The sequence below is a fragment of the Phacochoerus africanus genome, chromosome 1 (assembly GCF_016906955.1).
Source record: "Phacochoerus africanus isolate WHEZ1 chromosome 1, ROS_Pafr_v1, whole genome shotgun sequence".
NCBI classification, from domain to species: Eukaryota; Metazoa; Chordata; class Mammalia; order Artiodactyla; family Suidae; genus Phacochoerus; species Phacochoerus africanus.
The window spans coordinates 33516908-33544049 of record NC_062544.1 but is presented as its reverse complement, the minus strand read 5'-3'; the positions used below and the strand labels follow the sequence as shown (position 1 = coordinate 33544049).

Sequence of the window (27142 nt, the reverse complement as noted above, 5' to 3'; positions counted from 1 at the left end):
TGGCCGCTGGGCTCAGAGGCCGGCACTATGAATGGCAGCGGCCGCGGGCGCGGCGCCAGCAGAGAGGGGCAGAGACGCGGGCGCTGGTTGGCGCGGGCTTGGGGGGCGGACCCCGTGGGGCGGGCCCAGAGGCGGAGCTTGAGCCGGGTGCTGGAACTGCGGGCGCACGGAGAGGAGTCGCGAGCAGCTGGAGCGGAGTTGGAGGAAGCAGCGGCCGCGGCTGGGGCAGCAGGGAGCGGGTCGGAGACAGCGAGCTCGAGTCGAGAACGGCTGGCGGGTCGGAATCGGTTAGGGACGCGTTGGAGACGTGCGCGCCAGAACCGACGCTGCAGCCCGGGCCGGGCAGAGGAAGGAAGCCGGCCGGCGGGGGAGGTAGGCGGCGGCGGCAGCGGGTCCGGGTGTGTGCTCGGGAGGGGGAGGCGGTGCGTGCGCGCGCGGCCACCGCCGCTCTCTTCCTGTCACCAGCAGCCGCTTCTCCTTCTGCAGAGCCGAGCAGGGGAAAGCGGGCCGGCAGCCGTCCTCCCTGCCGCCAGCATCTCCCGCTGGCCGAGTAGCCGGGGGCCCCTCTCGCGGCCAGCGTCTTGGGTGCTCCCGGCCACCTCGTTGGTTGTGCATGCCGCCGGGCGCATTCGTCCCCGGAGATGCAGGCGAACTCGGGCTTCCGCCACCGTGCCTCCGTCACCGCACACTTCTGAGGGTCCCCACTGTCGCCTTGCTGCAGCTTTTCGGGGCCCTTCAGCAGCGGAGAGCGCCCCGACCACTGCCTTTCGTTAGCGGGAAGGAGCGATGCCTGCCCCCGCGCCCTTTGGCTGCACCCAGGTCGCTTTTCCTCGGGCGGGCGGGGCGACGAGGGTCCCCGGAGCTCGCCCCCAGCCCCCGCCCTCCGAAGTTTGCTTCCCTCCTCTTCCGGGGTGGGGGAAGTGCGCCTCGGGGCGGCTGGCCGCCGGGGCCCTAACTCGGAGTGTGGTGCGGGCCGGGCCTGAGCAGGTTGTTGGAGGCAGATTTAGTGGGGTCTTGGAACAGCCCGGAAATCCAGCTTTTTGTAGCGCGGAGCGAGACTGTTGGGACCTGCCCAGCAATATGGAGCCGGCTAGAGAGAGGGAGCATGCAAGCCCGAGCTGAAAGATCGTGGGGAATTGTCTGGAAACCACAGCTCTCACACTCACTTCCCAAGGCCAGAAACTGCCCCACACATCACAAGACAAAGAGAACAGGAAAGCTCAGGCCAAGCGCTCCAGTGCAGAAATATACTTTGGTAACCGGAATTCGAGCTTGAAATGTAAGGGTGTGAGCGGAGTGGCTGTTACGTGTTGAACGCACAATGTGTGTGAACTGGATTTGGGGAAATTATTTGGCTTTTCTGGGAGCAGTTAATGTCAGAAAGGTCTCACTTTTACCGTTAACCCTTGGTGGAGCTGCAGCGCTCTGGGTGTCTTGAGTATGAGTATACTCTTTATTTGGGGGAGTTTATGACTTTAGAAGCAGGGGCGGGGTGGGGTGGTTTGTTTTTTGTTTGTTTTTTTTTTCGGTTCTTTTCCTCTTTGCTAGTCATTGCAAGGTGCGAATGGATAAAGCAGTTCCGGGTTTTGAATGCAGCATAAGATTGTCATTTCAGTTTGGTGAGGCTGGAGTTTTAGTTGTTAGGCGGGACATTCATAAAGTTAGAGACCCAGGCGGGATGTGGAATGGTTTTTGAATATTTCATTAGCTTGTGCTGCCTTTCAACAACTTTAAAGCTGGTTAGGTATTAGCCTGAAAAGGTCAGAGTAGGTAGACAGGTTTAGTTCTGGGTCAGGCTCATGGTACAGATCATTGAGAATTTGGCAACTTCAGCACAGAAGGCCACAAACATCTTTTATCATTGAAAAAGGCAAAAAAGCATCCTTCTGACCACAATTTTTTGATAGATGATACTGTTTTTGAAATACACAGTTTTTAAAAGGCAGCGAATTGTAGTTTTCTTAGGGAACAAAACTTAGTCATTTGGAAGCAAGTGCTTTGGTCATTACTAAGAAAATACCCTGTGTGTGTTGGGGGGGGGGGGGTCCTCTAAAGTTTGGTTCAGAATCAAGGTTTAAACTGGAAAGGCGAGTGAAGGAAGCTCCCTGCCTTGTAGACGTGTTGGGTTATGTCACTGCTGGCCCCTTCAGCTTTTATATGCCAATTGCAACTAGAGAGTTGTTCTTTTTCCATGGAAGTGTATAGATTTTTGTGATTGGAAGAGAGTTTTATGTATCTGATACCAGCTTTGAATGTGTGATGTGCATTTGCTTTTTAACTTGCATCTTAATTTGGAACCTGTTCTTGTCACTTGCATAATAGATATTTGCATTGTCCACCCTATTATCTGCTGTTTTATCTGCTTTTGTAAAATGTTATCACTGTGTTTCTTCGTCTTTGTGATGCTGATAGCCAGTGTGAAAAAGCATTTCCCTTCCCATTGATTAATTATATTATCTTTCTATAGCTATTTCTTGAAATTTAAATTTTTCAAGAACAGTAAATCCCTGCTGCATGACTTTGGTTTTGGGAAACAGAAGTGGTACAATAAGTCATAGGTGGTATGTATTTTGGTCACTGACAGTTGGGAGTTTTTCTGCTGGAGATGTTAAGGGCACCTAAGCTGATTTTTGAAGAGTTTTGTATCTTCAGTGAAAGCTTGCCCCACTTACCCAAATTTTGTGTTGCTTAAAGTGTTGCCCATATGTTTAAATTTTTTCATGAATGCCATGTAATTCTTAGGCCAATATGTTGGTCAGAATCCCTCTTTTTTTTTTTTTTTTTTTAAGGTAGCTCAAGGGAGTATTTTAAAAAGGCATCCATTCTGAAAGATTGTCCACATGCTCATTAAAACAGGAACAATTCTAGTTCAGCTTTCATTGTGTTTGCATTTTGTGATATGCAAAATGAGTTTGATTGAATAAAAAGGTGGTAAATGACCAGACTGAAAAAAAAAAATGATTTCATGGTCAGGTAGAATATAGAAAGCTGAGATTATGTTTGCATTTGGTGTTTTGCTTTTAGTACTCCCACAACTGAGGCGTACACAATGCAGAAGAAAAAGGGAAGTGACTTTCAGTGTATTACACATTTTAAACAAGCTTTCCACAGCACTTGGCCTTTTGGAGGGCACAGAGATTTGCAAGTGAAGGCGAGAGAATTTAGCATCTGGGTGAAGCCCTCAGAAGAGAAGTTACTTATCAATGGAAAGGAGGAATTATCACTTAGTTTTTACCTTACAGGGCATAACATCAGTTATGTGAAAGCTTTTAATAAAACACTTGGGTTGTAATTAATTTTTAAAACATTGGTCCCATTTATTGCCTTTTGTCCTCTTGTCTCTTCCACCTACACCCTAATATGATTACCTGCCATGATTCTGCAAATGCTCTTACTGGAATTACTTGCTGAAGAGAGTGGCATTTAAAGGCCATTTCATGTACATTATGCCAAATGAGTTGAAAATAGGCTATGTGATTACTCTTAAACTTGTCTGGTTGGGTGACATTAGGTTTTTGGGTTTTTTTTGTCAATTTATTCATTTGAAAGGATGGAGTGAAGGTGGTATACCTTTCACTTACAAAAAATCCTACTATAAAAGCATCTTTAGAGATTTTTATCCTCCTGGGTTTGTTTTCCTTAAAGTAAGTCCAATACATAGCCTGAGGCACCTGTAGTCAAAATAGCTTTCTCATTAACAATCACCCCAGAGAGTAGTGGAGTCTCAGGAGTCTGGTAAAAGTGTGAGGAGACCCCACCAGTGGGTGAAGTGAGTGAATCAAGCCAGGTGTCGGGGCCAGTGTGCTTTGCCCCCTCACCATCCTCACTGGACCCAGGGCTCAGTCCCAGGAGCTAGGGCTATAACCAGAGGACACAGTTGCCTTCAGTCCCTGGAGGATTGCAAGAATGCTGTCATCTTTTCTCTTTGAAGGCAGCTAGGCAGCAGCCACCAAACTCTGCTGGAGAGGAGTGTTGTACCCTGACTCCACCTCCCGCCTCATACCACTCTCTCACACAGCCCCAGCCCCTCCCAGGTCTCCTTTGCCCTGACCTCTATAGAACCACCCTCTGCCTCAGGACTAGATGGGCAGAGTCCACAAGCAGCCCTTATCTGTCTATCTATTTACTCTGAAAAGGAGTTAAGGAAACTGCAGAGAGTTTTCTTTTGGCTAGCTTCAGGATTCTTGCAGTACAGTTTGCAGCTTTGACAAGCCATGCCAAGGACAATTCCTGGCAAGTGTTCTGGTTTTAATTATGAATTGTGGCATTCAATACTAATGGTACCGATAGTAGTAACACTAATAATAATTACTAGCCATGTAACTTACGGCAAATTATTTAGCTTCTCCATGCTGCTTTTCCCATCCGTAAAATGGCGATGATAATTGCACCCAGAATGGTTGCAAGGATTAAATGAGTTGATATATGCGAAATCGAAAGAACTGTGCCTGGCCCCAAGAAAGCATTCTATTGGTGTGAACTATATTAAGTTTTAAGCACCAAGCATGGAGACAAGTCTTTGTATAAATAATTTCATTGACTCCTCCTGATAACTCTCTCAGGTGTACGTTTGCTTATTGTATCGGCCTCACTGATGAGAAAATTGTGGCACAGGGAGGTTTAAGTAACTTGCCCAAGGTGAAAAATCTAGGCACCCGTGGGGACAACCATTTGGGTGTGCAGCCCCATGCTTACACACACCTTCCCAAGCATTTTACACTGTAGCCTTGTTTCTTCACCAGAGGAGGGACTTTAGATCATCTGCTTCACTCCTCCCATCCCATGGCCTCCTCAGAGCCTCTCCACTGGGATGATGCCGGGAACTGGAATGGTCTCCTCCATGCCTTTTCTGGGCGATGGGCAATGTTTCTCAGGCCCTGGGAGCCACAGTGTGAGTGCTGGCATGGCCCTTTGTCCCAGCCTCTCAGTGATGACTGGTGAGCCTGAGAGCTGCCTCCAGCTGGGCCAGGGTCTCCCTGCCCATCCAGCAGTACGTAGCGCCATCCCATCACTGTGCTTTCTGGAGCATTCTCTATCCTTGTTCTTTGACCCAGGCTGGTCCTGCCCTCTCCCTGCACCCCCCGCCCCCACCTCCCCTACACACTCCCCAGCCCCCAGAGGGCTTCCCTGAAGTACAGATCCTGCCCTGAGCCAGGCAGCCCCCAGCCACAATCTCATTGGTTTAAAAATGACTGGAGATATTGGAGGACCATGACTTTGGGCTTCATCTGAGCCCCTCATTGTGTTTTGCTTTAATAGAGATAAAATTCACATTCCCCCCAAATTGTACTCTGAGCCCGTCCTTTTGTATTGAAATTCATTTTGTTTGGTCGAAATTTTAACTATTCGTTTTGATTTTCACAATTTTCGAGACACCATATTTGAAAGTGAAAAGATTTCTAAATTTTTTTTTTTTTTTCGGTTTTTAGAAAGACTGTGTGAATTTAGTTGGGGAGCTTGCCCTACTCAGAGTATCCCACTGAAGATGGAGAGACGAAATGTAGAGAGGGGTCCGGGAGCCACTCTGTAGTAGCTTTGCAGCTGGATTGAAGGTCCATTTTTGTGCTGCGACCCAGTGCTAAACTGCTATTTCGTGGTGGGATAGACTCACACGATCAGGACATATTGATTTATTTAAAGTGATTTGAAACTATCCTTTATTCCTGCCTCCCCATCAAGTTTGCTAAATCTCCATCCTTTTTTAAAAGAGGGAAGAGTAAGTCAGCAAAGTCAGAGGGCTTTTCAAAGGATTTTGGTTGGTTCTTTGCCCAAATGCCTGCGGGTTAGAGGGTTAAATTGAAAATTTACTTTCAGGCAGTTGTGCGTTAAGAAGTCATGGATTGCTCCTTGTCAGGCTTGAGAAAAAACTTGATTCTGAGGAACAAGATGAAAATTTCTCAGTATTTTAGCAGAGAGAGAAAAATATGTCTTCTGGATTAAATGGTAATGCAGGCAGTCTTTAAAGGGCTGGAAAGACAGGAGTGAAATAATTCTCTTGAAGGAACTTTTGAACAGTTACATATAATGTTGTGTAAGAGTAAGTTAATTTGTTATTCGTTCATAGGATGCCTTTCTAACCTTTTGTTACAGTAACTTAGGTATATGCTAGTTTGGAGCCTGTGTTGTCAGAAAACTGCCTTGGTTGCTGGAAAACATTAAATTATGAGTGGTGAATATTATCCATATATAAAAACTGCTAGCACAGAAATGATTCTGTTGGAGGTGTGTGGAAATAGTCAATGGACAAGTGTCTGTAGCCAAAGAGATTGGAGGTGTGAGCTTGTGAATCTGGGCAACATGTAGTTTCGGCTCCACACTGATCACAAGAGAGTTAGGCACTAGCAAGCCGCAGGCTGCTAAGTGTTCTACAGTGTTGGGAAAGGTGAAGGTGAGAGAAAAGAGAACCTACCTGTCCTCTCATGTGACAGCCCTTATGACTGTGGATCAGTGTTTCACATATCCCCCTAAGGAGGAGCTGAGTTGTTAGAAGTTGTGCTGTGACGGGCCTGGGATAGCAGCAGAGGGCGCAGATGCCAAGAGGCGTACAGGTGGCAGGAGCTTAAGCTTGTAGAGCAGAAATGGGCAGGATTCCAGGAGAGGGCAGCCTTCCAGAAGTGATGTGCCCCATATTCTTTTATTCACTAGTTTATTGACTTCCTTGGCATGAATGCATTTTAATGAAGTCTCTTTGGGAGAAACTTTGCCTGGTCCAAGATGCCTGGCCTCAGACTTGAGGCTACTGCTGCTGGATTAGAATGGCTTCGTTTCTTGCAGGTGTTTTTGTGAAAGGGCCACCAACACTATCAGGAAGGCCACGGTCATAGAAACTAAAAAGCAGGCACCTTCAGGGTTAATCTGAGAGGTCAGAACATGCAGGCAAAAAATCTGCATTCTTGACCCCATGGGCATATCTGGGCCATCCAAGCAAGTTGAGTTTGAACATTAGGTTTTAGGGTGTTAAAAATGGTGGCTCTCAGAGTTCCCGTCGTGGCTCAGTGGAAATGAATCCCACAACTAGCATCTACGAGGACACGGGTTCGATCCCTGGCCTTGCTCAGGATCTGGCATTGCTGTGGCCTGTGGTGTAGGTCACAGACAGGGCTCGGATCTCGAGTTGCTGTGGCTCTGGTGTAGGCCAGCAGCTGCAGCTCCAATTCGACCCCTAGCCAGGGAACTTAAATATGCTGCTGGTACAACCCTAAAAAAGTTGGGGGTGGGGGAGAGTGAGAGAGAGAAAAGGTGGCTCAGAAGCCACACTGCTTAGATCTAAACTCTAATTCCACCTCTTGCTTGTTGACTGTTACCCCAGCCAAGACACTAAACAGATCTGAACCTCAGATTTCTACCTATATAAAGTGAGAACATCAATAGTACGTACCTCACAGTTATCTTCCTATTGAGCATGTTAATACACAGAGCTCCCAGTAAATACTCAATGCTGGTGATTGAATGGGTGATGCTGATGATTGAATGGGTTAATACACCTATGGCCTCCAGTATTAGATAAAGACCATGATGACAATAACAGTCATTAAAATGGGCATGGCAGTTAGGAGAAAGTGTACAGTGTGCTCTAGGGTAGAGCTGCCTGCCTCCTCCCTCCAGCCAAGGTCTGTCTCTAGCTCATGATAGGATGCACTCCAGTCGCCACCCACAGGGCGAGTCCGAGTTGGCTCCTCTTAATGACTCTCCAACCACTTAATTGGCACTGAAACATGGGCGACCTTGAATTGTTTTGATGGGTCCTCCTGGCCTTGATTGTGGAGTCCCAAAAGACAGGAATGATGTGTTCTACTGGCAGTCCAAAAGCCATTGGTGATCTGGGGTTCTATTTTCAGTCACGGGTCCATAGTTCTGCACAGATTTCTTACAGAGAAAATAAGGATCCTCTTACAGACAGTGAGGGAGGGGGACTTTGTAGAGACATGTCAGTCTCTGGCACCTGTGCTGGCAGTTGCTATTCTAGAGTCTGGCCTTGCTGAAGTCTTCAGGTGCCTCAGCGTTCTTTATCTCTTTGCACAGATTTAGCCTCAGGCCGACTAATCCAGAGGGTTTTAGGTTTGTACAACCTTGACCAGATATGGAGCCTTTTATTAAGACAGTGTCCCCTGGTGAGGAACATGCAAAGCTACATAGGTATGCTATGAGCAGGGTTTGGTGGCTGCTGGGGGCTGTGTAGAGGGGAGAGGAGGAAGGGGTGGGGGGCAGAGAAGGAAGGAGAGAGAGGTGTTATTATACCCCCATCCTGTTAAGTGAGATTCTTAGGCCAAACTGGCCTCCTTGGTTGTTGAAATAGAGGAAGCCATAGGCGCAGCTGGAGGAAGGATCTACCCAGCCTACTAGAGGATTTTTTTTTTCTTCTTCCAAAAAGACATGCATTGCCAGGAAAAGCTAAGAAAAATCTCAAGGCAGATTTGGAGGAATTAAATTATTCTTAGGCATATTGCCTGGTTTCCAGGCATTTAGGGATATGTAAATTTTCATGTTCTTTAGAGTTCTGTGTCTCATTTGTAACAGAGTACATTAGTACTAAAAATGGGATTTGCTAGTTCTACATTTTTGTGTGAATTTATGCAGTGAATATTTAATTTGACTCTGGATCTATCAAAAGGAGAGGCTGTCTTCAGACATAATATAGTTTATTTTTCTCATATGCTCTACCGGCTGCTTTCATTTTTTTTTTCCCTCTCACGACTGAAATACAAAGTAGAATCGTATCCCAAATTAATATTCTTGCTGCACAAAGATCCCCAGTGTTTGTTTTTGCTTCTTTTAATGTGTAACTCTCCTAAGAGCGTTATTGTATTACAGCTAAGAGGCTTTGGCCTTGTAAAGTTGAATACTTTACACTTCTGAATGCCAGCGTAACAATTAATCTGTGATTAGATTTTGCTGCTTAAGATGCCTACACCACAGAGTGCCTATAATGTTAAACTTCTAAAGGGCTCCACTCTTTAAAACTTATAAAGCTCTCTTTGACATAGCACACCGAAATTGGGAGGCTATTGTTTTTATGGCTTTATTGTTCAGTCAGCTTAACAGAAACCTTTTAGTTTACTTTTGCTCTTTATAACAAAGATAATGTGGAGAAATGAATGGGGCACAAAGTGTGTCTGTGTGCATGCTGTTCACTGCTGTTCTCTCTCCAATCCGTGTGGCCTTACCACCTCTCTAACTTAGCCTCTGACTCTCTAATCCCTCTGCTTCCACTATATTCAAAAAAGGAAAGAGAAAAACACTTGCATTTCCCATTTCCCCCTTCACTGAGCCATCTTCACAGAGTAATCCTGCAGCAAGCATCTCCACTTACCTTCAGTTCTTCCACTCCTTAAACTCTAGTTACTATCCTCAATACCAGCTTTCTTTAGAATGTGATGATTCCAGGATGGATGGAGCCCCTGTGTCCTGGCTCTGCCTCCCTTTCCCCCTTCTGGAGGCCTCTGCAGGATTTAGTCTTGGAGATCAGCTTTTCCTACCTGAAGCCCTCCAACCCTTGTTTCCAGAACATTGCATTGTCTCCAGACCTTGACTTTTCCTTCTTAGTGACATTCACTGAGCCTCAGTGTTTGGTCCTTGGATTTATTATTATTTTTTAAACTTTTAATATTTTTTCCTGTGAGTTTCTCCATTCCATTGAATTTGGCTTTGCCATGTTTGCAGCTGATTACCTGATCTCACGTGTGTTCCCTCTCCTGAGTCACTGTCAAGGTTTTCAACTGCCCACACCTGTATTTGGATGTACAGCATCACCTTAAGTCCACCAGGCCTCCTGCATCCCTTGGCCTCATAGTGGTAGCTTCATTCTTCTCATTTACTAGGGATCAGACACCTTTTGCTTCTCTCTCCCTTTTTAAAAATAATATATCATCTTTATTGCTTTTTAAGAAAGGAATCAATATAAAATTCAAATAGTAATCAACTTTGGGGTAAAGGAAAAAGTGGGAGAAAGAGAGGTTGTTTAATGCTGTACGTTTCTGTACAATTTATACTTTCTATTTTACGTTTTTCCTTCGAATGTACCAACAAAATGACCTGTGCTCTGCTAAAACGTACTACTTTTTTGTGGTTTTCATTTCTTTGTAGTGAAAATACTAGTATGGCAGGGAGAGCCTCCTGTGTAGCACTGGGAACTATGTCTAGTCACTTATGATGGAGCATGTGAGGAAAAAAGAGTGTATACATGTACGTGTAACTGGGTCACCATGCTGTATAGTAGAAAAAAAATAATGTATTGGGGAAATAAAAAAAAAGATGAAAAAAAGAAAATACTAGTCTGTTGCTAAACATCCACATGAGTAAATATATCTCCCTGTTGATCTGATGTTGTGCAGAAATGAAAGCTAAAATAGCTGGTGGAGTGGATGATCTTTAAGCTCCAATGGTCAGCTACTGCCTTGAAGCTTGGCTCAGCCCTCCAGGTGGCGAAGAGCCCTTTCTTCTTGGCTTCTATGCCATCCCCTGTTTCTACATCTCCCCGACTAGGGTCGAGCCCTCCAGGACTCTGTGTCTCTCTTTCTTGACCCATTTTCCAGCATTGCCACATCTCGCACATGGTTATTTCAGACCTCCCCTTTCCGTGCTTTCTGCTACCTCTTTGGTTCATGCCCCGATGGCCACTTGCCCGGAGGGCTGCAAAACACCTTTCACAGCTTTCCTTTTCTGTCCCTGTGCCAGTCCCTCCTCCGCGCCATGATTAGATTTTCTTCAAGTCCCCCTCTAGGCCTGTTGCTCCCCCTTCTCGAAGCCTCTTCCCAGCTCCTCCTTATGGATTTGCATCACTCCTAAACCCGACATGGGTTTTCGTGAAACCATACAACCCCCTACTTATCTTTCTGACCTGGATCCAGTGCTCCCTCCTTGGCTTCAGACATACTGCACTGCCTGTTCTAGCTCTTCCCAGAATATGCCATGTTCTTAGTGACACCTGCACCTAAGATCACGCCACCCATTCCCTTCTGTCTTCAGATGCCTGTGGTGAGATGTGGTCTCTTCCTCTTTAAGGTCCCTGGCATTCATTTAGTCTCTGCTCTCTTATGGCATTTACCTGGTGTCTGGTTCCTTGTATATCGTCTTATCTCCGAGACACTGCCCACTGCCACCACCCCTCCCACCTCCCAGGGCCTGCCCACCTCACTCATCTCTGTTGTGTGTACCGTGTCAAGCAAAAGCACACCTGTCCTGTGCACATCTGCCACATTGATGAAGTACTTGCTGAATGGAAGCTGAAAGTCACATTTGCACAGATGGCCAAGTGTGCCATTCATTCATAAGTCCTGCTCTTCCTTTGCTAGGTGCGGCTTGTGTGTGGCGTGCCACGGTCAAATCAGATGACAGATGGACAGTGTGACAAGAGTGTCTGAAAGGATCGGGCCTCGCCAGGGGAGTCAGCCTGGAGTCAGCGTGTTGACAAGTCGTTGAAAAGAAAGCCAGTGGGAGGACTGTGGCCGAAGAGGAAGTGAACCCTGACTTCAGTCACACCCTTGATGGAGGACAGATGGACGGCCGGATGGCCAATCACCGCTCCTCGTAAACCTTTGAAGAGTTATCCTTTGTCCTCTGCTGGACGAGCATTAGGAAACTTCACACACTCTCTGAATTCACTTTCCATAGAAAGGCAGAGTTAGACTGCAGCGTGCCCCTAGCCCAGCTGTCGCATGGTCGCAGGTCTGCAGCCATGAGTGCTGAGGGCTACCAGTACAGGGCGCTGTACGACTATAAAAAGGAGCGTGAAGAAGACATCGACTTGCACTTGGGGGACATACTGACTGTGAATAAAGGGTCCTTAGTAGCCCTTGGATTCAGTGATGGACAGGAAGCCAGACCTGAAGAAATCGGCTGGTTAAATGGCTATAATGAGACCACAGGGGAGAGGGGGGACTTTCCAGGCACTTACGTAGAATATATTGGAAGGAAAAAGATCTCACCTCCCACACCAAAGCCCCGGCCCCCTCGACCCCTTCCTGTTGCGCCAGGTTCTTCAAAAACTGAAGCAGACAGTGAGCACCAAGGTCAGTAATGATGAGTGATCGCTTAATGACTTTTCTTTTCTTTTCCTTTTTGTTAAAAGAAAAATTCCTAGGTTGAGATGGGCTGAAAAACTCTGGGCAGAGGTTGTTTTGGCACCTTTACCCGAAATTATGTGTGGGGTACGGAAAAGTTTGGTCAATCATTAGATGGAGAGCTGTTATAAAAATAGGGTGATGATATCTGAGAACCTGTTTAGTGAGTGTCTCTAAACACTATTATTAGAGTTGCCGTTGAATTAGGCACCTGTTGCATTCTTATTCTTGTAATTGGTACTACATATATTTTTTAAGTGATCATTTGGGGAAAGTAGAAGGTAAGTCTAATGTAAGTATATTTAACATTCCTGTCATCTGCGTGGAAAATGTAGCCAGTAATGCATGACCACAGAACTCAGCTGAGAAAAAACCTTTGTTTTTATAACCTGGTGCCTACCTCTCCGTTTCCTCTCCAGGAACACTGGCTGGAGCTGAAACCTGACCCTGTCATTAGTCTAGAAGCACAGGGAGTCTCCTTCCTTCCTGGGCAGTGTCGTCTGTAGCATTAATGCCAATAGTGTGCTTGGCTTTCATGAGAGAAAAAAAAAAAATCACAGCATATTTGTCTCACATGGAAAACATCTTGATCCAAAACCCCCTCATTGTTCACAGGAGATGGTCCCGAAATGAGCTCCGAGTCCAGCTGTTCCTTAAGATGTTATTTCTATAGAGTTTCACTCAGAGACAGCCTTCTGCTCCAATTTGCTGTTAATAGCCTTGTCAAATAATTCATTTCCTTACTAGTCAGTCTCAAGCCTTGTTCTCCCTGTATAATCTTTTTTCCCCCTCCGGAGACTGAGAGTGGTATAGAAAGGTGTGTTTCCAGTGGGTAGACTCAGTGGTGATATGTTGAGTAGAACTGGCTGTGGCATCAGTGTATTTCTGGAAGAGATTCTTTTCTTTTATGTCTTCTTTAATGTTTGCTTATTCTAGCAAAAATGAATGAGGCAGTAGGAATAAAGAAGTAGAATGCAAGGGCAAATAGCTGCCTTTTTAGCATTGGGTAATCATAGAATTGGGAATATTTTATATAAGTCAAAGAACTCACGAAGGATACTTGAAGGAAACTGCTTTCCCACTCCCAACCTACCCAAAAAGGATACTTGTTTCGTAAATATTACCCGTACTTTAGGAGTTCCTGTTGTAGCGCAGTGGTTAACTTGAATCCGACTAGGAACCATGAGGTTGCGGGTTCAATCCCTGGCCTTGCTTAGTGGGTCAACGATCCGTGAGCTGTGGTGTAGGTCGCAAATACAGCTCGGATCCTGCGTTGCTGTGGCTGTGGCATAGGCTGGGCAGCTGGGTGGCTACAGCTCCAATTAGACCCCTGGCCTATACTGTACTTTAGAAATAATATCTAAATGATATGTTTTACTTTACAGTTCAAAAGCAAATGTTCATTTTTCTTTCTAGACGAATCAAAAAATCTTGACTCTGTACTCACATATGTAATTTTATTAACCATTGATTGTGTTTCTTGTATAGTTAACTCAGAAGAAGGAAGGTATATACATATATATATATATATTTTTTTTTTTACCATCAAACTACATATTTTAAACTTTTGCTTTACTAAGTTAGATACCCTTCCTTATATGTAAGCCTGATTGTAAAGGAAAAAATGGTAGTTTCTCCCAGAATACAAAAGATTACAGAATCATAACAGTAACTGAGTTGGATTAGAAAAGATTATTTAAAAGGTGGAAAGGGCATACCTTGTCAAGATTAGTGATAAAAAAGATTTTGCAGAAATAATTTTTCAGCAAAATTGTGTTTAATACCTGCTGTCAGGTGTAATGACTTCATTTGGCTATAGTATATGGAAAAGCAAGTCTTCCTTTAAAAATGATTATCCCTTTTTAGGTCCTAAAGTATTTTATAATGCTTTCTTTCTCATCTAATATGATAACAATTGAGATTTTTAAAGAGCTTTTTCTTTTTTTTTTTTTAAGACATAGAAACTTAGAGTAAAATGAATTCTTTTTTGCAGAATTTAAGCAAGAAGCCCATGATAATGTGCATTAAAGTAGTAGAGCAGGCCTGAGTATAAATGAGACATAAGGGTAATTGAAAGGTTGAAAAGGTGGTATGGAGGGCTGGGTGGGGAGTGGGGTACTGGATACTAGATTTCCTGGAAATATTAATCTCATCTTCTCACTTAAACATGACTCCTGTGAAATGAGCATTCCACAGCCCCTGCCAGCTGCCTGTGTATTGTGATGGAAAGTAGTTGTAAGGACGAATTCATTTTTTGGAACCTATAGGACTTTGATTCCTTTTGCCTGAGTGTGTTTATTTGAAGTGTTTTCAGTGAGGCTGTGAAGTGTGTGAAGGTGAGAAAGGATAGTTCTGTTCTTCCCGTAATTGGATTCTTTGGCCTTTTTTTTTCTCTTTCTTTTTTTTCCTTTTTTTTTACTCCTTCAGCTGTCTTGGCTTGTGTTTCATGTTTGACTGTATTTTATTGAGCAGGTCATCCCTGCCTGGTCTGAGGACCTCATGCAGGTCTCTGTGGTGGAGGGAGTGTGGTGGAGAGAGTTTCACCCCCACGGTGAGCAGGGGAGGCACTGAGGCTGCTCAGACCTACCTTCACGCGGCTCTCCCTGCCTTCCCTCTTTGTCAGAAGAGGTGGTCTTTTTTTTAACTTTTAAATTGAAGTGTAGTTGATTGACCATGTTCTGTCCATTTCTGCTGTTCAGCAAAGTGAGTCATACATATGGAAGTTGTCTTTAAACAGTGGCCACAAGTAAGTCTCTGTAAGGGGTGCCCCCTTACGTAACAGAACCCACTCCATGGTTCAAGTATGTTCCTGGAAATAAAGCTGTGGTGTTTCACTTTGAGGGGAAAATAGAGTGAAAAACCCATTTGGAGATCTGATATCCAGCTCCTCCCAGGAAAATGGACCTTCCACCAATCTGTTTTGCATACGTGTCTTTTCTTACAAAGCCCTGGTCTATCGCTTGGATTGAATCTGTGTATTGGATAATCTTGTATTTCTTGGAATTGAAATCATTCAGGAAATATGCCCTGAGCCCCTATTTTGTACTAGAAAACAGCGAAGAAAGATGTAAAGATGTAGTCAGGCCCCAAGAGAGATGGGGTGCCCTATGATGGCCTCCCCTCCCCCTCTCCCACCTTGGGCTGGGCTGGGCTTTCTCCCTCTGCTTGCCTGGCTCTTCCTCAGCCTTCCTTTTGGCCTGACCCACTCTCAACTCTTGGCTTAAAGCTCTCTTCTCAAGGAGGCTGGCTCGCTCATCTCATTTCATGGGGCAACCTGCCCCTCTGCTTTTGCAAAGCATTTATCATCTCATCTGCTATTGAAATCACTTACCACATTGTTTGTTTACTGTCTCGTCCTCTGGTAGATTGTAAGCTCCAAGAGGGCAGGGGCCTTAGATGTCCCTCCATTATCCTAAGGATCTAGAACAGTGCGGTAGGTTCTCAGCAAGTAGGCAGATGCTTGCTGTTGAAATGAATCACCTAGCTACTTCACGTCCCATGTGACTTTGGAAATGAGCCACATGCTTTGTATGTCACTTGCAGGCACACAAGGCTAACAGTCCGTTCTGGTTTTGGAAATCCTGAGCTATTTGTTATCTGCATCATTCATATCTGAGGAATCTTCTGCTTTGGCCTTGACCATTGCATGCTACAGCTCCAGAACTTATTTTCTGCCTCATTTCCCAGGACTGGTAGTTCTACTGCTAGGAAGGTGTGTTGAGGATGTGTTCTGTCAGTCACTCAGGCATAGTGAATAGAACACATCTAGAACACGTGTCAAGATCAGCAAGTGTCTTCAGGCATGAGTTTTATGCTCTCTCTCTCCTCCTCATTTATTTCTTTATACAGAAGCTAAAATTGCCCACGTGAACATGACATGTCATTTTCCCACAACCTGGTAAGCCCTGGGAGAACCTCTTTTCTGTCTGGTGCAGGTAAAGGTTGTGATGGGGGTCCTGCATACTCCTTAGGGGAGGCCAGCTCTTGTAAGGCTATTCTCCAGCTTTCTCTGAGTCAGGCTGCTCACACCTGAGTGTTCCATTCCCATATACCCAAGTGCATTTGACTGTGCTTCCATATTTCCCCTGACACAGGGAATCTGTTGATGGAAGTGGGAATTTAGGGATAACAGAATCAAAAGGTATGCCTTTATTTCGTAAGAAAGCTGTCTATTGGGGCTGTTTCTCAAGACAGCATCTTGAAATCCTTTAATTAAAGTCATGCTAATCAGGAGTATGTAGACGAGTAAGATTCCGTGACCACGTTAGTTTGTATAGGATGCTGAAATCCACACCTTGAGAGATAACTTAGGAATCTGAGTTTATACCCACTTCCACCCCCCACCCACACACCCCTCCCCCAGCTTCCACTTAGGATTCTGCCCATGGGTCCCAGCTGGTCCCACATTTGGTGTGGCCCATTTTAAAATTTGATCCGAATTCCTTCTCAAGAGAAGAAGAGAAAAGCCTGCGACTTGTGTTTGCGTTCATGGTTTCCCCAGCCCCGTTATTTTTCCATTTTTCACACTCAGCATCTTGAGTGTCCTTCCACGGTTGTCGCTCCCTGTCTAGAGAGCAAGGCTGTAATAAATCACAGAAATTGACTACCCTGTGCAGAGGTCACAAGAGGTGGTGACCCAGTCCAAAATTACACACCTTTGCAGAGCCCCCTGGTCGTAAGGTGCCGCAGTTACACACAGAAATAGTACTGGCGAAAGTCGTTGGCTTTGCTTCGCACATTCCTGCCTTTGTGAATTCCATTTCAGTTCAGAATATGCCTTGTCATAACTTTTTCCTCACCACTTCTCCTCCTTAAGTGAGACTTGGCTGTGAAGTGGGGAACCGTGTGGTTAACTGCCCCCGAATGATGGAGGAAGGCATCTGACTTTGGTGCTGACTGCCCGTTTTTCATGGGTCACTCTGCTGTCGGTGGAGGGGTGGGGAGGCAGGCCTGGTTTCAGCATATTTGAAGATCAGAGCATTTGAGCCTGGTCTTTAACTTCTTTCCAACCAGAAAAATTAATCAGAGCAGTAGAGATTTTTACCCAGGTGTAAACATTGACGGGTCTGCCTTTTGAGTTTTAGTAGGGAGTGAACAATATTTCTCAAAGGTATCATCGGTATAATTGATTAAAGATTAGACCTGGGAAAAAAACAAATGTGATCATAATTTTTGAGACCAGATGAGCCTAAGCACTTCTCTGCTGATAGAAAATATCATGTAGGAATTAAGTTACATATTATAACAGAGTTCTCCCTCTCAGAAGCACCCGTGTAGTGTTTCTCTTCTTACCAAAGTCTTGATTTAGAAGGCATTCTTCCTCTTCATTTTAAATTTCGTTATTTTGTTTCTCCAGAAATGTCAAAATACCCCTAATGAACCCAGTTTCCCTATGCACAGTCATTTGTAAAGGAAATAGTGTTGGAGAGAAAGGATTCTCACCTTTGCTGCTTTTTAGCAGGAAAGTTCTGCCCTGAGCTGGCTCAGCCACCTTCAACACAGGCCACCAAGGAGGGGAAATGAGCAGGAAGTTCCCTGTGTCTCCCGGAGAGGAGAGAACTCCTCCCTCCTTCCTCCAGTCTCTTGTTAGAAGGGAAGCGCTTCTCTCTTTCCTGGAGCAGCGGGACAGCTAAGGTCAGGGTTACAGATAAGACATTATTTGAGGAAAAGCTCTCCACCAGGCCCCGAATCACAGCTATGGTATGCAATTTTTTTTTTTTCTTAAGTGAGATATGAGATATATATTTAGACACTTTCATTAAGGCTTCTGGCTTTCAGAAATTTAATTCTGTGTTCTTTTTCCCCAAATGGGAAAAGGGTCCAATGTCCATATCTGTACAACCTAAATAAAGCCCTCACACCTCTTGTTGGAACAGGAGCTGTGTAGGCGGAGTGCTCAGGATTTGTTTACTAACAGCCAAGCTAACATTGATGTTCTGATAACCGTTTTCTTTGTCATGAAAGTCAACTCTATATGCTAAAAGTGTTTCTATTTTAACTTTTTAGCTCAGTTGAATAGATCCTTTGATAACTTTGATGTCAGTCTTTTCTGGTTTCTAGGTGAATGCATCTTTGTGTAAAACAGGCAAAGTTCTGATTAATCAGCACTTCTCCAGTAAGTCAGGGTTTGAGAAAATAAACGTTCAGAATTCTGAAATTCAACAACAAATGGTGCCTTGCATGATAAGTAGCTTCCCCAAAAGGGAGCATTTGGTACCTCTGGCAAATAAGAATACCAAGCATAAGATGCTGTTTACATATCTATGTTTTTCCTGGTAAAAGAAAACAGATGTTAGCAGTACAGCTGGCTGTTGCATATTTGTGTATCTTTGTTGCTAACAAATTTACATGAGGAAGGGCGTACAATTGGTTTGGAAACTAAAAATAGGAGAAAATAAGTTGGTATTTTAGTTAGAAATGAGAAACATACTTGCATGATGGATTATGTCTTAATTTTTGAGGTCTTGATTGAAGTTACAGCATTCAATAGCAAAACAGTGTTTTAGGCTTTCAGTGAAACTAAATAGAGCTCAAAGTAGAACTAGAAATTGGGTTTATTTGAATTACTCAGGTACAGCCTCATGAAATGTCAATTTTACGAAACGTTGTCAGAATACTTTGTAAATGTATATTCCTACTTACTAATTTATTAAAGAGACTGTGATATTTTGTAACTGCTCTCATAATGTACATTTTTAAAATGTTCTGATAAAATCTATTTTGGCAATTAAAAACAAAACAAGCAGTGGATCTGTTTAGTTTTATGTGCAAAACTTCCTCCCAGTGGCTTTATGCCACCAAAAGTATGGCTGTCGTTTTCAGGAATACCTTCTCTGCTCTGTTTCTTGCTTGGAGATATTTGTATTCATCTATTTATCTATTCGCAGTTGGTAGCTTGTATTAGGCAGTACCTATAGATTCTCCTGTTCTGTCCCAGTCTAATGCACAGTGAAGTTTCTGCCGTGAATTTACTACACTGTATGGTAGAGGACGTTTGTAATTTGTTGATCAGATATGATCTCCAAGATGGTACAGATGTAGGCATAAGTGAAATAAAAAATCCCTGTGCTATATTATTTGAAGCAGAAGTTCCACTTCTGCTTTGCTTGCTGTAAATGCCATGAAACCCTTCTCATCCCAGGGGTCTCTAATAGTAAAATAAGTTGATACTATTCTGAGTTCTGGTTGTATTTTTATTTTAACCTCTTCCTGACACTTGATCAGTAAAAGCTTCTCCGTTCCTGCTTATAAGAATTGTTGGAGAAATAGAACACAGAAAATATATGTTCTCACTAGTAATGCATCCCCAGTAATGCAGCCCAGAAACTAGAAGGGAAAATAACGAAGCAACTTAGGTAGAGAGACAAGCAAGGACAGTAGATGTGCTCACATGACCTCATAGCAAGATCTGATTGGAGGTTGGTCCTTGGAATGATATGGGATTATTGCTAATGAAAGTGCCCATTTGGTACCAAGTTTTTGCAAATCTGCGTACTGTGTGATTTTAAGATCTGTTTCACCAGATCGAGACTTCATGCATTGCCTCTTTCGGTGGGCACTCAGCAGTTGCTGACATCTAAAGCGGTTTGAGACTCTTCCCCTTTTACTGAATTACCTGAAAGTAATTCAGGTAAAGACTGATTCATGGGAGTTCCCGTCGTGGCGCAGTGGTTAATGAATCCGACTAGGAACCATGAGGTTGCGGGTTCGGTCCCTGCCCTTGCTCAGTGGGTTAACGATCCGGCGTTGCCGTGAGCTGTGCTGTAGGTTGCAGATGCGGCTCGGATCCCGAGTTGCTGTGGCTCTGGCGTAGGCTGGTGGCTGCGGCTCTGATTCGACCCCTAGCCTGGGAACCTCCATATGCCGCGGGAGGGGCCCAAGAAATAGCAACAACAACAACAACAACAAAAAAAGACTGATTCATGGAATGCTCCCTTAGACTGTGTCTTTGTAGCGTAATTAAACTTAGTGACATGATATGTGCTTGGAGTTCCTAGGGATTTGTCTCACAAGTGTTTTGTTAAAATTTTCCGAGGCAGATAGAGGGTATGTTTATAACGCTGTCTCTTCAGGTTGTAAAGTTTTGCTTATTCAGACCTCTTTGAGCTTATGTGGTAGAAGTATTAAAACAGGTACCCAAGAGGTAACACATTAGCATAGGCATTAGGTGAGCCTGCATTGTAAAGCCAGAAGGCAGTGGTCATTGCTGTCTTCCAAACTTTCCCCTAAGGAGGAGGAGAACTCTCATAGAGCCCCCAGGCTCTGCACATGGTACCTCTGCCACAGCAAAAGTAGCTTTGGATCCAACTTGCTACTGGGTTTTGGAAAATGCATTTTTCAAAATGACTTGAGGTTGTTCAGAAGGTAAGCTATTGTGAATCTACATTAAACACTGCTGGCTTTATTTTTTATCCATTTTAAAAAATAATTTCTGGGAGTTCCTGTTGTGGTTCAGCGGAAACGAATCTGACTAGTGTCCATGAGCATGCAGGTTTGATCCCTGGCCTTGCTCAGTGGGTTAAGGATCCAGCGTTGCTGTGCATTGTGGTGTAGGTCACAGACAGGACTCAGATCTGTTGTGGCTGTGGCACAGGCCAGCGGCTACACATGTGATGTGACCCCTAGCCTGGGAACTTCCATGTGCTGTGGGTGCAGCCCTAAAAAGCAATAATAATAATAATGTTTAAGAATGTTACTTTATCAGTAAACAGTTCATTTGAACTATGTCTTTCTGTCCCTGCATATTAACTATAGAAATGTAGCTGAGTATTTGTATCACTATTAATTTATTTTATTTTTTTTTTCGTCTTTTTTTTGCTATTTCTTTGGGCCGCTTCCGAAGCATATGGAGGCTCCCAGGCTAGGGGTCTAATCGGAGCTGTAGCCACAGGCCTATGCCAGAGCCACAGCAACGCGGGATCCGAGCCGCGTCTGCAACCTACAGCACAGCTCACGGCAATGCCGGATCGTTAACCCATTGAGCAAGGGCAGGGACCGAACCCGCAACCTCATGGTTCCTAGTCGGATTCGTTAACCACTGCGCCACGACGGGAACTCCTGTATCACTATTAATTTATAATTTTAAAGTATTTTACACCATTACTAACTTAAGTCTTACCTTTTTTTCAGGGAGCAAAAAATAAATTTTCCATTTTCAAAGGAGAAAGGGGTTCAAAGAGGTTAAAAAGCAAGATGACTTTATTGCTAAATAATTGCCAAATGACTGTCTACTAAGTACCAAGGAATGAGATGTAATGAATTCGGTTGGAACATCTCAAAGTGTATATTAGAGTCATTGTCCCGTGTGTCCCCATGGCTCTAGTTAAATATTGAAAATGCCTTTTTCAAAATATAGCCGAAACATTTGCTGACTTACTGTTTGCCGAGCATTCTGCTTGGCATCTGATAGATACTTTTCATTTGATCCTTACAGCCACCCTGCAAATATGGCATTATTATAACCATTTTCCAGATTAAGAAGCTAAAGCTCAAACGATTGTGTAAATATTTTTTAAAAGAGGGGCTCCATTGAAAGACCATTCAGAAGGCTCAAGAACTGCAGCAGGCAGACTTGTGGGTCTTGTTAAGGAGTCCTTTGTGAAGTTGTCGGCAACCGGCAACCGAAGAAACCAGCTATTTTCTGCTGTTTGGGTGGTCTCTCAGCATGTCTGTTTTATCTGTTAAGTTCCATTCATACAGCCACACAAATTGCCTTGTTTTACCTGCGACATATAGCACATTCTCATGTCTGCTAAATATATGAAAGGGTTGAATTACAAAGAAACTGATCAGGCCATGAAACTTAGACAAAAACTGGGGTTTTATGTGTGTGTATGCAGTTTCTCTTGGGAAGAAATATACTTGATCAGACACTCACAAGTTAGATACCATTGATAAATGATTTTCTTTCCATTTCTGTTATTTTCGAGGAAGTTAATATCTGCCTCAAATGTTTCCCTGAGCTCCACGTTTTCTTATTTCTGATTCATAATTAAGTCATTTTGATGAAAATCAAGCACAGGCTGATTATTACCCACTTCTGAAGAGCCAAAAGCTGAGGATATCCAACATAAAAATTATGTGTTTTGGCATGTGGATAGCAGCTGCTTAAAATCCATAAGGACAAGTGGACTGAAGTCTTGTACCTGAGTCCTGTCAAAGTTAGCAGTAAATGCCATTTTAAAAGTTTGGCTAAATGACTAAATTCTTTTGAATGTCAAACTTTATTTCTCAGGAAAGTTAGTCACTGCCAAGTTTGTAACATAAACATTGTGCTGTTACCTTGAATTCCAAGGACAAGAGGGTGGATGAGGGCAAGTGAAAGGCACAGGTGAATTTTATTTCTAGTTTTTTAGTTTAAAAGAACACCATGACATTGCACAGAGTCTCTCAAAGGCCACAAGTGCCAGCAAAACTTCTTGGATGCTTTTATTTTTGCTTTTTTTTTCAGTTAAAAAAGAAATTTATTTAAAAGTTTCCTGATTTGAAAAGGTCTCTGCCTGGTAGTCCTGGCATAGCCCCTTGAGAATTCTCAATAGAGTCTTCTAAGAAGATAGAGAAAAGCCCTTATGTTCTAAACAGTTATAAAAACTAGAACTAGCAGGAGAAATGTCTACTGTAAACCAAACAGAACTAGGTTGAAAAACATAGGCAGAATAAGTTTGACCACCTAAAAATAGGTAGGCAGAGCCATGTCCTCCCTAACTCTGGCTTGTAATTCAGAAAGAGCCTGGGCAGCTGTCCCCAGAATGCTCTTCCCTTCCTCTTTCTAATCTCCTCCAACAGTGCCTTTTTATTCCATGGAAAGTCATAACGCAGAAAATAACCAGGCAGAGCTGGGAGGGTGGGACAGAGGCGGTATTACTATTACATCCTGAATCTTAACTCCACACAAGTGAAGTGCTGGAGCTGGGGCAGAGTTAGAAAACCTTGTGGTTCCTGAGAGTCTGCGCATTGAGTCCTCCGTGGTTCAGAGCATCAGGAAGCCTGGCAGTAAATGTAGAAGACGATTTTCAGCAAACCCACAATGAAATGAAAATCATATTGGGAATTGGCCCAGGGACATCTCAGCCTGCCGACCAACCCTAGATCTGTAGTCGGCACCACGTGGATCCAGAGGCGCTCAGAGCAAATGCCAGGTCTAGGTCCTGATCAGTCAACAGGAAAAGTATAGCTGGGCCCACCGAAAACATTACTCTGTCAAGGAAAGGCGAGATCTTACTGGAGATTTAAAGGAGGTGTAGACCTCCAGCAGTGGCCCAAATGAAAGAAGGGCAGAAAGCAGTTAGATGATTATGAGCTGGAAAGAATAGGATGAGATAAAAGGAAAGTTACCCCTCCCCAAAAAAATAGATTGTAAAGAAATTTAAAATGCAGCATAGCCCATGAAAATCGATAGGTGAGGCAATTAAGCGTAGCTGAAAATAAAGTTAATGTTGCAGAGGAGAAACTCAAATAAAGCTCTTCCAGAATTCAAAGAAAGAGAGAAAATGAAAGAGAAGATTATAGAGGTATAGTGAGAAGATACAGCATGGGGATTTTCAGTGTTGATAAAAGAGAAATGAATCATAGCAAATGAAGAGGAACAATCATGATACAAATAAGCGTGCACGCATTTTGTGTGGATTGGGAAGCATTCTCCACATTGTTCAGATGAAAGGAAAGCCCACCTCTAGATGTAATTTGGCAATGCTTCTTTTTGATTATAAGGATACTATTAAACCTCTTGCCAAAATATCTGATTAACTACCAAAGAACAAAATGCAGGCCTCCTTCTCTTCTGTAGCAGTAAATGCCAAAAGATAGTGGATGTAGCATTTTGAGGAAGAAAGATGGTGACTCAGGAACTTTATGTGCTGCTTCCTTATATACCATGTGGGAGGAATTGAGAGGCATTCTCTGATAACCAAGAGCTCAGGGAGATGCCTTCGACTTCTCATGTAACGTGGGTAAACTTCCGTGTTGCCGTTTCATCGTTAAGCTTTATATGATTAGAAAGGCATAGGTTAAAAACGAATTCATTTTGATGAACTAAAAGAGTAGTTACCAGAAGAATAAAACTGTAAAGTTTGTATTTTTCAAATACCTGGAAATAGAAGGCATATTCCAAAAAAAAAACCACAAACAACAAAGGGTAAACATACTGATAGGAGGAAAATGCTTACTGTGTATGAAAAGGTAAAAAAAATCCATTTATAAGCATATATATAGATAGACATAAATACAAAATTGAATTTATACCTACCCGTGTTTGTTCAACAAATAATATCTTCTTGTCAGTTGCTCTGCTAACATTTTGCTGCATTAACTTGTCACTTTTCATAGGAACTCTATGACATTGGTTTTATTATTTATTACACCTGTTGTGAAGATAAAGAAATTAAAGATTAGTTAAGTGATGGCTCATTGCCTCACAGCTTGTGCAGAAGTTGGGGTTTGACCCCAAACCATGTGACTTTTGACCCAGTGTTCTCAAGCAGCTGTGCAATTCAGTGGAAGGGCCTTTGGGTGGTCATGTTCGTGCTGTGTGACATCACTGTATTTCTGGCCATAGTCCATCAGCCAGGAGAACAAGTGATCCCCTGGTTTGCCAGTGACCTGTGATGCAGCCTGATATGAAAAAATGAGTCAAACAACCAAATTTTTTCTCAGGCAATAGACCCAAGAAAATCTAAAGAGAACAAAGCAGATCCGTGAGTTACTCTCACTCCCAGCAAAAGAACCTCATCAGAACAGTTTGGGGAGAGGTCATTGGTTTTAAGGACAGTTCCTTCCCTTGGCAGGTTGGAAGCTATGGGGCTTATTAAATGGTTAAAACACTAACCTTAGAGATAGCCCTTGCTTGGCTAGTGCTTCTCAAAGTGTCATCTATATGAATACAAAACATAAATGTATAAAATAGTGTGACACTAATATGTAAACATTTATATGTTATATAAAAATGTATAAATTATAACAAATTTGTAGCGTATATTTACATAGATCATGTTATATGTTAACATCTATCTAATAGCATATAAGGCAGTTTAGAAACGTCATTGTTGGGTTAATTTTGCAAATGTAATCTGCCTGCCGTGTCACTGAAATGGGTTTGGAAGGATTGAAAGCCAACTCTAACTTGCTACTTTACTAGCCATCCTTGTTTGTATTACATGCAGAGTTATAGTGTAACTGTCATTTGTGGTCTAATCTTCCCCTGAAGGGAAACTTGAGAAACCTGGTCAGCTTGAACATTTAGAGGAAGTTTAAACATATTGGAACAGAAAATTTACAGTTGTTTAGGTTAAGACTCCATTTCTTGTCAGACCACATCTATCCAGCTCTTCTGTGATTAGAATCATCTAACTTGGCCTGAATTAAGGGAGAGTTTCACAAGATGTACAAAATGTTTACTCTTGTTTTCTTTCTTTGCTGGCTTCCTGAGTCTGTGCAGTGGACTGAGACCTCTGCTTATCTAATGGCAATGTGGTCACATAAGCCAATTGTCACCAGTTAACTATTTTCATTCCCTTAACTGCTTTTGGCAAATTCCAACCAAGGTATTACATCCTTTAATATTTTCAGTAATTTGTATCCTATAAGTATAAAAGTGAACATATTTGAGGGTTTGTAGGGGGAGGTGGTTAAGTTATAAGTTTAGCTGTGAGACTAGTTGCCTTTTATATATTCTAGAAGGATGGGGGTCAGTTTCAAACTGATATTTTTTCCAAAATGCAAAACCACCGTCCCTCCTACCTCTCAGGCACCCCCTGCTCAATCCATTTTCTAGAACACATGTAAAATATAGCCAAGGCTTTCCCTTAAGAGTCTCTTTATGCACTAGATTCCCTAAAGGGCTGTCTTTTGCCCATGTCAAATGCTGTGTTCGCATTTTGAAATGTTCTAAATTTTATGTCCTAGCAAATGTGATAGTAATCTTCAGATTACATTGTTTTACATTTAATGTATAATTTATTAAGAAAAAGAGAGATGGTGAGTGTTGAGAGTTATAGTAATTAAACCTTCTTAACATGATGGGGAATAATCTTTTGTTTATGGAAGCTTATAATCTTTTTAGAAGAATAAAATCTTTTGTTTATATTCGAGGCTTTTCCCAGAAATCCATCTCCTGGAAGTTGATATTGAATGTTTTGGGCAAAGGCACTATAGATGCTGATGGATTTTGTTACCTTATTCTGGACCTTTCATTTATGGGCATGTAGCTAAACGATTGCATGAATTTTTGATTTGCTAAAAAAAAGGCTGTGTTTGCAATTTTGAAAATATTAGTTTTCAGTTCATTGCATCTGAATGCCACCTTTTTGTTTTCTTAAATATGTGTCAGATGCAGTGCTTCACCTCTGATATGAAAAATTTGAAGTTTATTCTTTGCTGATAGGTTTGCTCACATGCATGAGCCCTTGCTCTGTGTGTGTACTTCCATTATCTCACTTGGTGCCATTTACAGGTTGAGCTTCGAGAGAAAAAGAAACGTGCCCAGGGACAGCTGAGACTTGTACGCAGACTTTGTGACTTGAGGACGTGTGCTTTCTAACACCCCACTGTACCATCCTCAGAGTGGGGGGCGGGGGGGATCTTCTAGTAGGAATAAGTTCTCCAGAAGTCATGCCATATTAAAGCAACCACAGGTTCTGAAAACAAATATTACATATTAGGCAGTAGTGGCCCATAAGTTGTAGACTTTTAAATAGTCTCACATCTCTGTAATCTTTGTCTCCTTATCCATTTAGCCTCCAATTTCAAAATCTTAAAGATACAGGTATTAAAAATGCTTGATTGGCCATTGCTTTGTTTCTGTCAAGATCAGGTGCACATAAAACCAGAGTCTTATATGAGATAATTTGTATGAAATTTTCAACTTCTCTAGCAGTTTTCTTGCAAGAGAGAGAGAGTAATATGAAGTATCATAGATGATCTCATTCCATTCACAGAAAAGTACTGTGCTGTCAGAGCAGTGTCAGTGTTTGAACCTAGAGTTGGAACCTTTGATAGCAATTCCAGTCTGGAAGAATGTATGGATTAGGTAAATAAAAGCTTAATTTTCACTCAGAGAGCAGCTGTGACTAGCAGCTGAAGCTAGAACA

At 43.0% G+C, this 27142-nt stretch overlaps 1 protein-coding gene across 3 annotated transcripts in view; it reads left to right on the top strand.

Moving 5' to 3' along the window:
• Positions 1 to 238: 238 nt before the first annotated feature.
• Positions 239 to 27142, top strand: part of PIK3R1 (phosphoinositide-3-kinase regulatory subunit 1) — an 88794-nt gene continuing 61890 nt past the window's right edge. Inside the window, exons 1-2 of one of the 3 annotated variants that reach the window (XM_047797045.1) lie at positions 239 to 372; positions 11292 to 12008. In XM_047797045.1, the coding sequence (XP_047653001.1) occupies positions 11675 to 12008 (334 nt within the window). In that variant the 5' untranslated portion in view covers positions 239 to 372; positions 11292 to 11674. Of the gene's footprint in view, positions 373 to 874; positions 1280 to 11291; positions 12009 to 27142 lie in introns of those variants that run through there. The other 2 variants (XM_047797124.1, XM_047797279.1) reach the window with 2 other exon arrangements.